General features: G+C 40.1%; 1 protein-coding gene across 3 annotated transcripts in view; it reads right to left on the bottom strand.

The window, feature by feature from the left end:
• Positions 1–16928, bottom strand: part of syngap1a (synaptic Ras GTPase activating protein 1a) — a 128576-nt gene that overhangs the window by 88032 nt on the left and 23616 nt on the right. For all 3 annotated transcript variants that reach the window (XM_060886873.1, XM_060886874.1, XM_060886876.1), the window contains exon 2: positions 13009–13139. In XM_060886873.1, the coding sequence (XP_060742856.1) occupies positions 13009–13139 (131 nt within the window). The remainder of the gene's footprint in view (positions 1–13008; positions 13140–16928) is intronic.

Genomic DNA, 16928 nt, shown 5'->3' with positions numbered 1-16928 from the left:
TTAAACAGATTTTGACTTGACATGGTCTGTTTTGAGGAAAATGGCTGCCTAGTAAACAAACCAGCCATCCAAAAATACTAAACACTTAATTAATAGCTAGGGAGAGAAATTTGACAGAACTATGCTGAATCAGATTAAGCAGAGCTGATTCTTTATCAAAGCTAAATTGTTAACCAAATATGAATATATTAATTTTACTGAACAGATTCAGATTGGGGGGACACGGTGGCTTAGTGGTTAGCACGTTCGCCTCACACCTCCAGGGTTGGGGTTTCGATTCCCGCCTCCACCTTGTGTGTGTGGAGTTTGCATGTTCTCCCCGTGCCTCGGGGGTTTCCTCCGGGTACTCCGGTTTCCTCCCCCGGTCCAAAGACATGCATGGGAGGTTGATTGGCATCTCTGGAAAATTGTCTGTAGTGTGTGATTGCGTGAGTGAATGAGAGTGTGTGTGTGTGCCCTGCGATGGGTTGGCACTCCGTCCAGAGTGTATCCTGCCTTGATGCCCGATGACGCCTGAGATAGGCACAGGTTCCCCGTGACCCGAGGTAGTTCGGATAAGCAGTAGTGAATGAGTGAGTGAGTGAGATTCAGATTGTTGTGTTGTATTCTTGCATTGGGTCTGAGATCCTGATGGATGAAAGCAAAAGTCACATAAGCGAGAGGATTTGATTTTCATGCTGGTACTAGCAAGCATTCTGACACGAAGCGCAATAGAACCCTTCATTTTGCACAAATACATTATAACATGGAGAAACTCTTTCTTTACATACCCTGACTTTAAAGGTCGGGGTCAGAGCACAGGGTCAGCCATGATACAGCACCACTGGAGCAGAGAGGATTAAGGGCCTTGAACAAGGGCCCAGCAGTGGCAGCTTGGCAGTGTTGAGGTTTGAACCCTGAGCCTCCAATCAACCCAGAGGCTTAACCACTTTAACCACCACTGCCCTCAAAGAAAGACGATACTTGGTGTACTTTTTCAAAAACTCTCGGTTACACAATTGCACTTGACTATATAGTGTACAGTAATCGAAAGGAAATTATTAATAATCAAATTGTCTGTTGTGACCCAGAATAGGATGGGTTGTGATTTTTGCATCTGGTTCCTCTCAAGGTTTCTTCCTCATATCATCTCATGGAGTTTTTCCTTGCCACCATCACATCTGGCTTATACAGTATGTTTTGAGAAATTCATATAAATTTCAAACTATATTCAGAATTTTTATATGTGGACATTTCTGTTTGTTAACTAACCAACACGATTTGCTTTGGCAGAACAATTCGACATCTCTGCTAATAGTCATGTCACAATGTAAAGCTAGATACATGTAGTGAATGATATCAGATTCCAGTCCTTTGTCATTTAGATTTAGATTTCTCAAGCCTTTTTTTTTCACATCTCAGGCCTGTCTGCTAAATCCCTGGATGATGAAAGCCCTGCTTCATGATTGCTCCTTAACCAACATCGAATAGGTTCCTTCTTGTTGAATTATCATAAATTTGTCAGTATTTATATAATATGCCAGTTATCATTTACAGAGGTCATATAATTCTATTGAAATATAGTCTAAAGTACACTTCCATGAAAACTGTACACTTCTATGAAGTACACTTCCATGAGAATTGTACTTGAGCTATATTTTACTCTATTGCTACTCACATTTAAAGCTGGGTGGAATTTGGAAAAGCGAGTCTTAGGGCTGCAGCATAATATTGAAACAATATTCAAAGCCTGTTAATGTTGCTGAATTAATGCTTATTTCTAATTGTTTTAATTAAATATGGCGTTGTTTGCAGTAAGTAAATAGATGATATCAACACGAGCTGTTTGCACCGTACTTTTTTCAGATCTGAGAGATTTTTCCATGAAAAAGCTGATGAAGATGGAAATATAAACAAGCCTGATCATTTTAATCCAATTCTCTATGCAATATTAGATAGAGCTGTGCCACATAATTGACTTGCAATACACAGAGTTGTCAGCTTAGTCGTTATATCTAATAAACAGCAAATTGGTGTATCATCAAGAAGGACCGTGAGTTGGTTGACAAACTCCAGAAAGAGAGTTTGAGAGTGAGAGAAAGAGAGAGAGAAAGAGAGAGAGAGAGAGAGAGAGAGAGAGAGAGAGAGAGAGAGAGAGAGAAACAATTCGTCTCATTTGAACCGATCCAAAGAAACTATTTTCAGCTGAAATTATGACTCAGATGATTATTTTGTTTCATTTCCTGAAATCCTTGGAAGCCCATCCATTTTCATGTCAGGCATGCAGAGATACAATAATAAAAGGCATCAGTAAAAAACGTAAAAACCATAAATAAAACATACGCGTACAGTAAAATATGGCGAATTATTGACAGGTACTAGGAAGAAAATCTATTTAAAGCCACAAAAAAGGCTCTAAGAAAAATGGACTGTGAAATTTATTCACAGGTCATAACAAACCTGTGTAGATGAAGGAAGTTTACAGGAATATCTTTATAAATAAACAGGGACATCAGTGGAGGTATGGACTATAGCTTAAAGTTTGCAAACCCCTGACCATCCCACCCATATGTGCTTGTTGAATATCTTATTTCAGATTTTACTGTTATAATAAGTTCCTCTTCTCTTCTATAAAGGCTTTCCTCTAGATGTTGGAGCATGACTAGAGCATTACTGAGATCAGACCCTGATGTCATGATGTTGAGGAGACTCCAGTTCCAGTTCATCCCAAAGGTGTTCAGTGGGGTCGAGTCAGAGTCAGGGTTCTGTGTAGGACACTCGAGATCTTCCACTCTAACCTTCACCTCTACACCATGTCTTCATGGAACTCATAGAGGGTTTGAGCTTCTTAGTTTCAGTGAAGGGAAACTGTCTAGTCCACAAACCTTTGCTTATACAGTGTATTTTTGTATGCTGAGAGAAAACCCCATAAATGTTTTTTTGTATATACATTCAGCTACCAGTTTCTTAGTTACTAGCTTTAAGTATGCAAAGTGGCAACTCAGGTCCATTTTCAAAAGCAGTCACTACGTCGAAAATCTCCCTCCATTTCTATGAATGGAACACCTTGTTGTATTCAGACTCTGGTTATGTACAGTATACACTTAAGCTGTTTTTCTACACAGCCTATACCACAGTTTTATCATCATTGTCTGGGTCAAATCTCCAAATCTCTCTTCAGTGGAATTGTCAGAGGTGGGTTTATGCCACTGCGCCCAAATAATGAGCACTAGAACATGCAACCTCAAGAAGAAAAGTTGGATTTTCTGTGCTGTCAAACAAGCTCAGTGAATTTACTTACTCATATGAATACGGTTGAATGATGTCGGTTCCTCCACTTGACCGAACTGAGTTACATTACATTAGATATCTAACATCTGAAAATACAGAAAATTTACAGTGCTACAGATTTTGATACAAATAAAATCGGCACTCTAGCGCGAGCTGATGCTTGGCCTCATTAGTTCTATGTGCTTAGCTTACCTCAACAACGAAATGTGGCCCTAACATTAGTTCTATGTGCTTAGCTTACCTCAACACCGAATATGGCCCTAACATTAGTTCTATGTGCTTAGCTTACCTCAACACCGAATATGGCCCTAACATTAGTTCTATGTGCTTAGCTTACCTCAACACCGAATATGGCCCTAACATTAGTTCTATGTGCTTAGCTTACCTCAACACCGAATATGGCCCTAACATTAGTTCTATGTGCTTAGCTTACCTCAACACCGAATATGGCCCTAACATTAGTTCTATGTGCTTAGCTTACCTCAACACAGAATATGGCCCTAAAGCACAAAGCATTTTTAGTTAATTTGTAGTAGTAGTAGTTAATTTGAGTGCTGAATAAATAACAGGGTCATGAGTTTTATGCGTAGAAATAAAAACAAAGAATTCCTTAAGTAAGTTAAATCTACATAGTCAAGACCTCTGAGAAATACTGACAGCTGTAATAGAACAATCTATAAACCTGTGAAGGGGTTTCAAACAACAGATATCCAGAGAGGAAAAGAACATGAGACTTTCTGCTTCACTTTTTAAGAGCTATTGTTTTATATTTACACCATTATCCAGAGCGACTTACATTTTTTATCTCATTGTATACAACTGAGAAATTGAGCATTATGGGGGGCACGGTGGCTTAGTGGTTAGCACGTTCGCCTCACACCTCCAGGGTCGGGGTTCGATTCCCGCCTCCACCTTGTGTGTGTGGAGTTTGCATGTTCTCCCCGTGCCTCGGGGGTTTCCTCCGGGTACTCCGGTTTCCTCCCCCGGTCCAAAGACATGCATGGTAGGTTGATTGGCATCTCTGGAAAATTGTCCCTAGTGTGTGATTGCGTGAGTGAATGACTGTGTGTGTGCCCTGTGATGGGTTGGCACTCCGTCCAGGGTGTATCCTGCCTTGATGCCCGATGACGCTTGAGATAGGCACAGGCTCCCCGTGACCCGAGGTAGTTCAGATAAGCGGCAGAACATGAATGAATGTATACAACTGAGAAATTGAGCATTATGGGGGGCACGGTGGCTTAGTGGTTAGCACGTTCGCCTCACACCTCCAGGGTCGGGGTTCGATTCCCGCCTCCACCTTGTGTGTGTGGAGTTTGCATGTTCTCCCCGTGCCTCGGGGGTTTCCTCCGGGTACTCCGGTTTCCTCCCCCGGTCCAAAGACATGCATGGTAGGTTGATTGGCATCTCTGGAAAATTGTCCCTAGTGTGTGATTGCGTGAGTGAATGTGTGTGTGTGTGTACCCTGCGATGGGTTGGCACTCCGTCCAGGGTGTATCCTGCCTTGATGCCCGATGACGCCTGAGATAGGCACAGGCTCCCCGTGACCCGAGGTAGTTCGGATAAGCGGTAGAAGATGAATGAATGAAATTGAGCATTAAGGGTCTTGCTGAGGGGCTGAGCGGTGGCAGCTTGGGGGACCTGGGATTTAAACTCACAGCCTTCCACTTAGTAGTCCAACACATTGACCACAAAGCTACCACATCCCCATAACATACAGTTAAGTGTTAAGTGATTGTTTTTTTGTTTTTGTTTTTTTTTTTTATGGGAAAGTTACTGGACAATAAATGGAAAAAAAAAAAGAAGAAAAAAACGATTTGCTAAAATCAGCTAAAACATGATAAATTAAAAAAAAAAAGGCTCTGAGAAAAATACATCAAACTCTTACTGAGAGATGTGTATGCAATAATCGGAGTATCAAGAGAACGGAAGTGTTGTAAGTAAAATCAGGAACTTTAAATGAAATCAGTCTCACAACTACGGCTCAGCAGAATTTCTCCTGCTAACCTCTTGAACAGTAGAGTAAAGAATGATCTTTTAAGATTTCTAAGACTTCATACAGAGAAGATGGCTGCTCGAGAAGGAAGGCAAGAGAAGAAAAGGCAATAAAATCAAAATGGCCAGTACAATAAAAGAGAAATTAGCCAAGGTGTAGTTGAAAGAAACTTGGATTCTATTTGTTTTTAATTGTACATAGCTATATGTAAATTTATACATATAATTATACATTTTCTCGTCTGATTATAAATACATTTGTTTAAATTCAGTGTAACAGCAAAGACAGCTATAAAAATAGCTCCACAGCAGAGCATTCATTCTCATAAAGGCACTGATTTTTACTTTTTTTCAAAGGACGAAAACAAAAAGACAAGCATTCTTTTTTTTCTGTTTATTTCTTTTATTTGAGTCAGATAAGCTTCTTTTAACAGACGACATCTTGTGGCGGTTCAGAGACGCTCCTTATTCATCACAGGTTTCGCTAGATACAGTCAAAAGCTTAATAGATTACTTTCTCACTCACTCACTCACTCACTCACTCATCTTCTACCGCTTATCCGAACTACCTCGGGTCACGGGGAGCCTGTGCCTATCTCAGGCGTCATCGGGCATCAAGGCAGGATACACCCTGGACGGAGTGCCAACCCATCGCAGGGCACACACACTCTCATTCCCTCACGCAATCACACACTACGGACAATTTTCCAGAGATGCCAATCAACCTACCATGCATGTCTTTGGACCGGGGGAGGAAACCGGAGTACCCGGAGGAAACCCCCGAGGCACGGGGAGAACATGCAAACTCCACACACACAAGGAGGAGGCGGGAATCGAACCCCCAACCCTGGAGGTGTGAGGTGAACGTGCTAACCACTAAGCCACCGTGCCCCCCAAGTTCACACCTACCACAGAAACAGGCGTTTAACCCACTGAGCCATCGGCGCTGACCTTAATAGATTAAACCTTTAAAAAATATTACAGGTACGTGTGTGTAATCCGACCTTAATCAATGTCCCATAAATTAAGGATGTCATTTGTATTGGTTTATTTTTATCTTTATATCTACATCTTTATCGGTGTATTACATTAACCTGTATAATATACATTACAGGTGTACATGTTGTTCCTACCTGTTACATGACACCTCTCCAGCCACAAGCCATGATACAGTTCCTACCTTTTTACCCGCTGTGATACTCGATTACTTAAAGTTTGATCTGAAACGGATTTGTCATATAGTTAGATAGTAAAGTGTTCACACATAAATAACATAAATTACAGATCAATACGTTTCCATTACTTCCAATGATTAATGCCAACATGGGACAGATGAAAGCTGCTAAATTTATCTATCTATCTATCTATCTATCTATCTATCTATCTATCTATCTATCTATCTATCTATCATCTATCTATCTATCTATCTATCATCTATCTATCTATCTATCTATCTATCTATCTTTCATCTATCTATCTATCTATCTATCTATCTATCTATCTATCTATCTATCTATCTATCTATCTATCTATCTATCTATCTATCATCTATCTATCTATCTATCTATCTATCTATCTATCTATCTATCTATCTATCTATCTATATATCGCTTCAAGTTCATGTCATACAGGATATACATGGATTATGGAGCTTTTTTTTACTTAACGTTCAATAGAAAAAGGAGACTGATCATGCTTCCTGAGACTGACTGTTCTGGATCAGCATGGTATTGGGCCAGATGCTGGTTTGTTCATGGACCATGATAGTGCGTGAGCATACTGCCCCCTATAGGACTAAATCCATAGTTCAGGAGGTAGCAGTGGTTCCACTAATACAAAGCAACAATAAGGTCAGTACAAAGTTTCAATCAAATTCATCAATGGACGTCGTCTCAAATCAGCTTTACAGAACATAAGAACTATAGTACAAAAAGTTTATTATACAAATATTAATATTATACAAACATTCTAGATTAATATTAGACTTATATTTAAATGTGTTTGTATTTATCCCTAATGAACAAGCCTGAGGTGACTGAGGTGACTGTGGTGAGGAAAATCTCCCTTAGATGGAAGAGGAAGAAACCTTGTGAGGAACCAGACTCAGAAGTGAACCTCATCCTCATTTGGGTGACACTGGAGGGTGTGATTATAAACTGTTATAAACACCAGAGAGTTATTATGAATAATGTCCTTTCTACAGTCTGACATTTGTGTATAGATCAGACACTTGTTCACTTATTCACTCGCTCACACACTCACTCACACAGTCAGTCAGTCAGTCAGTCACTCACTTACTCACTCACTCAGTCCCTTACTTACACACTCAGTCACTCACTCACACACTCAGTCCCTTACTCACACACTCAGTCACTCACTCACACACTCACTCAGTCACTCACTCACACACTCACTCAGTCACTCACTCAAACAGTCAGTCAGTCAGTCACTCACTCACTTGCCACTTACACAGTCCCTTACTCACACACTCTTTCACTCACTCACACACTCAGTCCCTCACTCTCACACTCCCTCACACACTCACTCATTCACTCACACAGTCAGTCACTCACTCACTCACTCACACACTCACTCACACACACACTCACACAGTCAGTCACTCACTCACTCACTCACACACACACTCACTCACTCACTCACACACACTCACTCATTCACTCACACAGTCAGTCAGTCAGTCACTCACTCACTCACTAACACACACACTCACTCACTCACTCACACAGTCAGTCACTCACTCACTCACTCACTCACACACACACACACACTCACTCACTCACTCACTCACACACTCACTCACTCACTCACACACACTCACTCACTCACTCACTCACACAGTCAGTCACTCACTCACTCACACACACTCACACAGTCAGTCACTCACTCACTCACTCACACACTCACTCACACACACACACACTCACTCACTCACTCACTCACACACTCACTCACTCACTCACTCACACAGTCACTCACTCACTCACTCACACACACACGCTCACTCGCTCACTCAGCTGCAGTGGATGTGTGATATATTGACTTGGAAAGCCAAGACATCATAGCTACAGCAGCAGATGCAGGAATAAATAAAACAACTTTAACTTGTGGGGAAAAAAGGGTTAAATGTGTGAGCATCGGCCATGTTTTTTTTTTTTTTTTATTTCGCTGATGAAGATGGGCATCGGGTGAAAAATCAACCTGACAAGCTTGACCACCTCGCCTTAATCATCAGGTTAGACGGTGAAACGGTTTACTCCGAGTTGAATTCAGGCAGATGATTAGCTGCTCTTCCCATGTGGTGACTCATGAATCTTCTGACACCGTGGTCACTTCTTCAATTGCAAAGAAATCATCTCAGTTTTATACCGAGCTTTATTCTGAAGGAGCGTGACGAATTATTGGTGCTCCAAATAGAAATTTGTCTGTAACCTTATGAACCTTACGAAGCTGTTTAAAGCTACATGCACACTGCAGCATTGTGCCAGTCTTCCACTGCTCCCCATGTTATATTATTATCTTAATATTTTAATAAAAGTGAAGTTTGAGCTTTTACATCTGCCATCTTTGAAAACATGTTTTATGGGTCCACAATCCTGAGTAACCCCCTTAATTAATGAGTAGCTTATTGTTTAACATATATAAAAGTTTCAAAAATTATACAAAACTTTATTATTAACTATTTGAATTTTGTGCCTTCAGACTCTGTGTGCTCCTTATTTAGATTTTTATTTATTTATTTATTTTTATAAAAGAAACGTACACTTTTTTATTAAAATTTAAAATCTCCATCTTACGGTGTTGACACCGTAAGATTGGCTGTTTTTTCTTCAATATTCAGTGTAAGTCATCTATTTCAAAAATAATATTTTAAAATAAAATCTTAGTTTTCTAATAACAGAAATTAATCTGTTTGGCACAGGTATTTTTTGTCTACAAAAGTAATTTCAAGCATTACTTAATAAGTATTTGGGAGCACTTTTCCACTCCGTCAGCTTACATGTCAACACCGTCAGACAAAATATCTGACAGAGTTGACAAACGTCTGACGGAGTTGACAAAACAACATGTTTTTTCAGCTTAATCATGTCTAATAAATGGTAGCCATTTTGATTTTCCTCAGTGGTCAGCTGCCACTAAACTAAACCAAAATACCAACTTTTATTTCAAAATTCTTGAGTAAAATCATCCCTACTTTGAAGACAGTGTTGACACATAAAAGCTAAATTGTTAAATGAATGGGGGACATGTTTTGTCCCTTATCTCAAGAATCAGTGATATATATTTTTGTTCTCTACTCTAAAGCAGTTAAAATGGTGTAAATATTCATTAAACTGGATCTTATCTAATTTAATGCAACAATTTTTATTACAAATTATATTGAAAACAACCTGAGTGAAAAGTCTCTTTTTTTTTACTCCTCACTATTTGGTTCGTTCCGTTTTTATCTCTAATGACCATCTGCACTCGAGCTGAGTCTGTGCGACTTCACAAGTTCAACCCCGATGATCCGTTTTACATTAAATCCATCAGAGTGTTGTCCAAAAACACGCTATAATAGATGGGATTATAGATGTTGGCTGGGGTGTCTAAAGCTACCTTAAACAAATTACAGGTAGTGCAAAATTCGGCAGCAGGAATACTTACTAGAATAAAGTTAAAAGATCACATTACTCCCATTTTGGAGTCCTTGCACTGGCTCCCCGTTAGGTTTAGGGTTGATTTTAAGATTCTGATGCTTACCTAAAAGGACTTACACGGTTTAGCTCCTCAATATTTGGCTGATCTTTTAATTCCTTATATTCCATCTCGCGCCCTTCGTTCTTCTGAAACTGGTCCTTTACTCGTTTAAAATCGATGGGAGATAGGGCTTTCTCTTCACTAGCTCCAAAACTGTGGAATTCATTACCAACTGAGATAAGGCAAGCATCATCTCTTAGCACTTTTAAATCTCTGCTTAAAACTTATTTTTTTAGGGTAGCTTTTAATTTGACTAATTGTAATTTTACATAGAGCTTATTTTATAGTCTATTTTTGTTGCTTTAATTTTAATCTTTATATTATGTGTGTATTTTTGTTGTTTTTATTTTGCTTTTGTAAAGCGCTTTGAGATGTTCTTTTAAAGGCACTATAGAAAATAAAGGTTATTATTATTATTATTATTATTATTAGACAACAGGGCGAATCCGACCTTTTGCACAATGAAGTTAACGTGGTCAATATCACACATTTGCTTTTATTTAAATAGGGGACTAGAAATAGTGCAACTTGAATATTAAATAGCCAAGATACTGAAAATGTGTCATATTTTCTGAATTTACATGAAATTTTAAACACAGATTTTCAAAATGGTCTCAAACTTTTAGACTCCCTTTGATTTTGAATTAAAAAAAAAGGAAAATAATTCAGTTCTATGTACGCAAACGTTTAATGTGAATAAAAAGGCCACAAAGAACTAAAAACATGCTCAATTAACCCATTAATCAACACGTTCTGACCAGTTAAGATTCAGGAATTAACAACATACATGTAAATGATCGTCAGACTAGCATTAGCATGTAGCTCTAGCTGTAATTTAATTTAAATGTTATTGTCATATGATAATTTTATTATTTAACAGCTTATACGTGAACAAATATATTTAAATCTGTCTTGTTACTTCTTATATTCTTCTTAATATGGAGGCTTTTATTTAACATTTATTAAAAGAGTCTCCAGCGACTGCACTTGGTAACAGTCGAATGTTCGGGATAAACGTCTTTGCACTTGTCAAGCAGCATTTTGTGAGACAATTTAAAGCTGCTACAACATAGGCGATGACAGGAAATCGCTTGTTTCGTAGATGTTCGACGACACTTAATATAAACACGTTGGGTACTTTGATAAATAACAAATTTGTGTTGAATGAATCGCTTCAGGATGTTGTGTTGTGTAAAATATAATCCAACAGCAGTTCTGCTAATTATTAGTCGCTGATTATCTTCCCATAACAGCGTGCACAATTATTGCTCATGTTTTATTCACTTTTTCATTTTCTCTCTCTCTATTAAGATTCACATTTTCAGTGGTGTATTTACCTGCCTGCTAGAGAACCTCCTCGAAATGAAAAGGTCTGAAGAAAAATTAAGGTGATATTGTATTTTTCACGCCTTCTGTTCCATGTTTTAGCATTCTGTAATTTCAGTTAACTGTCACGACAACATGGTAATCCAACCCAATCCCATCCATGTGCCTCCTCTTTGTGTAAGCCCAGCCTCAAGCAAAGAAACTGTGATGTGAGGAAGCTGTGAATTACTAGCCATTAATGCACTTTTCAAAGAATGGAAAGACTGTCTTTAGGGCACAGAACAGCTTTTTCTCATTTGCACTGATCATAGAAACAGATCTCTGATCATTAGATTACATTGTAAGGGCTAAAGCAAGGAAACAGCAGTCATGCTGCGCTCGGTTTTCGACACGTTTCCACTTCACACGTTCTTATTGCCCTGTTCTAAAAATGGAATCGCTGATGCTCTATCCAGACAGTTCGAAAGCCCATGGGAGGAGACACCAGTGACAACAATTATACCAAAGCCCTGTATCATGGTTGCCGTAAGATGAGAAATGATGGAGGAAATTCACAGGGTTCCGTTAACTTTATACCCCTACTCTTCATGGTCCTTGGTTGGTATACACTATTTATCACTTTTTAGTGTTCAGGACTCAATGTTCTCAATATTTCAGTCAAACCTATACCTAAAACAGCTTTTCTCCTGGGTAAAGGTATCGATTCAAGCATTCATGGGCATTAAGAGCTGGGTAAACTGATGCTTTGAGGTTTTTACCAGATGACTCGGGTTTGTTGAGTGATGCTTTATATCCCAAGATGCCCTCATATTACATTATGGGATTTGGCAGACATACTTATCCAGAGTGACTTAAATATTTATCTCATTTTGACAGCTTGGTGGACCTGGGATTTGAACTCACAACCTTCTGATCAGTAGTCCAGCCACCACATCCCTGCATTCAGTTACACTGTCATGTGTGGATCCTCTCACCTGCATCATGATGTACTTCTGCTTGGATCTTCTGCAACTCCTGACTGTCGCACATTTCCCATGCTGCTGTTCTTGTGCTGCCTTGTGAACATCCCCGTTAGTGAACACCAACATTAACAACATTGACAATGGATATGATATTTAATAAAGTGGTGTGACGTCAAAGGCTCCAACTGACAAGAACCTTGCACTTCTGTCATATCTGAACGGTGATGTAGTAGCCTAATGGTTAAGCTGTTGGTCTACCAATGAGTAGGTTGTAAACTCGAATCCCAAGTCAACCAAGCTACCAAATGTAAAATGTAATATGCTCTGGATAAAGGAGTCTGCCAAATGCCATAAAATGAACACGTCTCTATAGAACATCTGAACTGATGGGGTACATTTTATTCTGATGGGGTACATTTTAGCAAAAACACAGCACATACATTTAATATGAATCATACAACATCTGCATGAATCCATAGCCCATTAACTTCACTCTATATGGAGTCTAAAGAAACAGGAGGTGTGGTTAGTAGGAATAAGGAAATTCTCTGAAGAGCACGTGCTCCCTCTAGTGGACAACAGTGGGAAAACACCAGGATCTTATTTCCATGCTTGTGTGAGTTCATTACAGTAGATGATTGTGTGTGTGTGTGTGTGTGTGTGTGTGTGTGTGTGTGTGTGTGTGTGTGTGTGTTTTTACCTCTTCTTGGTCCAGCATGTAGAACTGGTCTCCGTCTCGGACGCGGAGCGGGCGGCTCCAGCCGGGGGAGTCGTGGGCATGGCCATTCAGAGGAGTGTGAGGCCGGGAACACGGAGACACACACCTTCCATCTGCCAGGAGGATCGAGAAAAAGAAACAGATAGAGAAAGAATTTAAACCCTGTCTGCACTAGTCCGTGTTCTGGTTAATGTAAAACACTAATAATAACAACACTAATGAGGTTAACATGAGGCAAAAACAGAGGAAGAAATGCTCCTTTTATGCATCATGTACTGAGGGGAGATGATGTGGTTTAAAAATATCAAGAGATTTCTGACATTTTTACTCAATACTTATGCAATCAACAAATTTCTGCCTTTTTTCTTTTTAATTAAAGCTTCAAAATATGGAAAAGTTCAAGACACTTTCACAAGGCCTTGTATGATAATCTCTGCGTTTTCTAACGAAAAGTGTGGTGTTTTTTTAGCAAGGATTCTATCATCCAATCAGCACCTTGTTACTGTGAGTAAAGCTGAGACTTGGTCTGTGACGTAAAAGTACAGAGGAAACCTGCAACACTCTCAGAAAGGCGCGCTGTAATAGAACTTAGTATGATACAGATATCATGTCATCATTTTGCCCATCGCTACTTATATATATATATTCCTGACCTTCTAATCTATACTGCAGCACATACATATATATATATATATATATATATATTTAGATAAAGAGAGAGAGCAGTATAGATGTTACACACACAGAGGCGAGGAATTTAAAACCCATTCTGACATTGCTTTTGTGTCCTGCTCGCCCCCACAGCGAGCGAGCAAGAGCAAGCAAGAGAGAGAGAGAGAGAGAGAGAGAGAGAGAGAGAGAGCGAGAGGAAGATGGGTTATAGCCCAAGAGATGTCACTTCCGTGACGCCCACTCTGTTTCACACGCTCACACACCTACAGCCAGTCGCCATGACAACTCCACACGGAACAGACCGAAAACCACCGAAGAGAGAGAGAGAGGGATTAGGTGAGAGAGGGATACTGGGCTATGGAAGGAGAGTGAGAAGAGAAGTGAGGGGAGGCAGAGAAAGAGAAGAAGAGGAAAAGGGATATTTGAATGGGAAAGGAGTGATGGAAGGAGAAGGAGGGATGAGAAGAAAACTATTTTCAAAAATGGAACCAACACTTTGTTCCCATAGCAACCAACGTGGATGTGCAAGAGTGAATAGTCTTCCTGCACTCACTCACTCACTCGCTCACTAACTCGCTCACTAACTCGCTCACTAACTCGCTCACTCACTCCTCCTCTCTCCATATCTCCCTCACTCTCTCTCATTCTCTCTGAATCTAAAGCGTATGTAGGTGTAAAGTGGTGGGGGGTGAGGATGGAGGGATGGAGGGCGGGAGGGAGGGAGGGAGGGAGGGAGAGAGAGAGAGGGGGGGGGGTGTAGAGATATGGGTCATAACTAACGAAAGAACACTGAGTGCATATTCTCATTTACAAGCATACACAAGGTGAGGGCCACGGGATGATGGCGTGATGGGATGAATCCTACTGTATAATGTTCCACCAGCACTTGAAAGATTGTTAAGTTTACTTCCCGTGTTGTCAGTTTTGTCAATGAATTTTGAACAAACACGTTTTTTTTTTTACTCGCAGAGTGCTGTGGAGTATCAAACGGTGCACGAGCGCATGCTAAAAAACTTCAAAACGCCAATCATGTTCTCTTCTACAAGTAAGACTTCAGCGTTTGTGCACCACTTCTGTCCACTTCCTGATGAAGATCTGCCAAGAGTACGGAGCTCTGCAGCTACAGCTGGTGCCTAAAGCCGTTCGTGACGAATCAACTTCCAAATGTCTGCGTGCTTCTTCCAACACGTATAGCTCTGCATTCAGACACATAGAGGTCTAGTCATGCTTGCCTCAAAATAACTGCCTGGAGGGTGTTACCAGTATGGCATCCAAGTGGGAAGACTTCTCTAAATATATTTTGGGAGCTCTCAGTTCTGAGCTGCTGTGCCTAGCGCCTCTGGAAAGCTTCCAATCCCAAGACTATAGTCATATCTTCTGTAAGCCAGGAGTATATGAGCATCGGTGTTCGTACAGCACCAGATACGTTCATTTCACACATGATGCCTATGGGATCTAGAGAGCTGAAAGAATATATCAAGTTAAGCCTTGTGTGAGCTTCCTTGTATGTCTGTAATTAGTAACTGGACTTAGCACTTAGGAGGACGTCTGAGATTTGGGTTCAAATGAGTGGTGTAATTTGCTGCGAGTATGTAATTTGGGTGCGTTCTCACTGGGAAAGCAGAGCAGGAAGATTCCTTTCGCCCCTGCTGCTATGCAGCATATCATGCAACTGTTCCTCTGCATGACGCAGATCCTTCCTCTTCCTCAGGATTTTTTTTTCCAGATCCTGCTCTGCCACAATCTTAGCCATGTTCTCTGACGTTCGCAGGTATCAATATCGTTCGATTTGTATTTTGTCATAACAATACGCTCATCAGTAGATGTGTCTACTAAAAGGTATATTGCACAAAATATATGATAAGCAGTAACACACAAGCGAGAGCGCTGCCGTACTGAAGATCAGCATGACTACGATCATGCTGGAGGCACAAGTGCTGCAGGTAATAAAAAATAAAAGCAATATTTAAAAAACAACCCCTAGAGAACGATCCTTCCACGCCAAGCTCGATGGCAATACTTGTGTTACCTTAGTCTTGGGCTGGTTTCGGTCTACGGCAAATATATAACGCTTTGCTTTTAGAGCAAATGCCTCAATATTTTTTCTAACCTCTCAGATTTTTTCGCATGCCTTCTAGCAAACTCCAGGCATGACTTTCTATTTAGCCTTTCTCAGAGGTGACTTCGTCCCATAGCTGCCAGTACTGTGAAGATCCGATGATATCGTTGCGGTCTGCACAATTTCTCTTATTTCAGCCAGCGAGCTCTGCGATTCCTTCAGTCTTGCTGCGAGACTCTTGGGCACTTCTCTCATAATTACCCTTTTTCCTGTGTGCTCACTTGACGGTCTAATCTGTAGTGTCTGGGTTGTGGTATATATTTCCCAGTTTGTTATAATGGATTTCGCAGTACTCCTAGAACGTTTTAACGCTTTGCTAAACGTTTTATAACCTCCTCCATCTTCTCCCCCTTTAAACCAGCATCGTGAAGCTTCGAAGGCATTTTCTTGGACTAAACTGATTGGTTTTAGCTCAGAGATCACTCAAAGTCTGAGATATTTATTATTCAATGATGAAATTGAACACAGGAATGGATTTGGAATGAACTTCGGTAAACACTGTCTGATGTATTTAGTCTAAGTTTTCAAGAGATTTAAATACAAGACACAATTTGTTCTGTTTAATGGTGGGTATTATTTTTCAGTGTTTCACTTGAGTATGACCTGGAAATGTTTCTTGTCTCAGCACACAAACAATCATTAACCATGAGTAAGACTTTACATGCTCGGTTCTTGACCTGTGCTACACCGCACACAGGAAATGTAAAGAACAAATAAATTCTCTAGAAATTAGCAAAGGTTGCCCTCTGGTGGCGTGGTGGAAAATTATACATTCCAGATGTGACACTTTGCGTACACGATCCAGCAAACAATAAACCTCAGCATCTTTTGGTGGCTCCGCCCCTTTCCACTTTATACATCCGCTGTCAGTTTTATACATACTCTAGGTTTTAACAATGCACCAAATATGCACCAAATACATAAAGTCACGTCCACCTCAGATACTGTGAATATAGATACATAAAGTCACGTCCACCTCAGATACTGTGAATATAGATACATAAAGTCACGTCCACCTCAGATACTGTGAATATAGATACATAAAGTCACGTCCACCTCAGATACTGTGAATATAGATACATAAAGTCACGTCCACCTCATTCGGATTTCA

Source organism: Tachysurus vachellii, chromosome 14, assembly GCF_030014155.1.
Source record: "Tachysurus vachellii isolate PV-2020 chromosome 14, HZAU_Pvac_v1, whole genome shotgun sequence".
NCBI classification, from domain to species: Eukaryota; Metazoa; Chordata; class Actinopteri; order Siluriformes; family Bagridae; genus Tachysurus; species Tachysurus vachellii.
The sequence above is the reverse complement of the archived record's forward strand: the minus strand, read 5'-3'. Positions and strand labels throughout refer to the sequence as shown.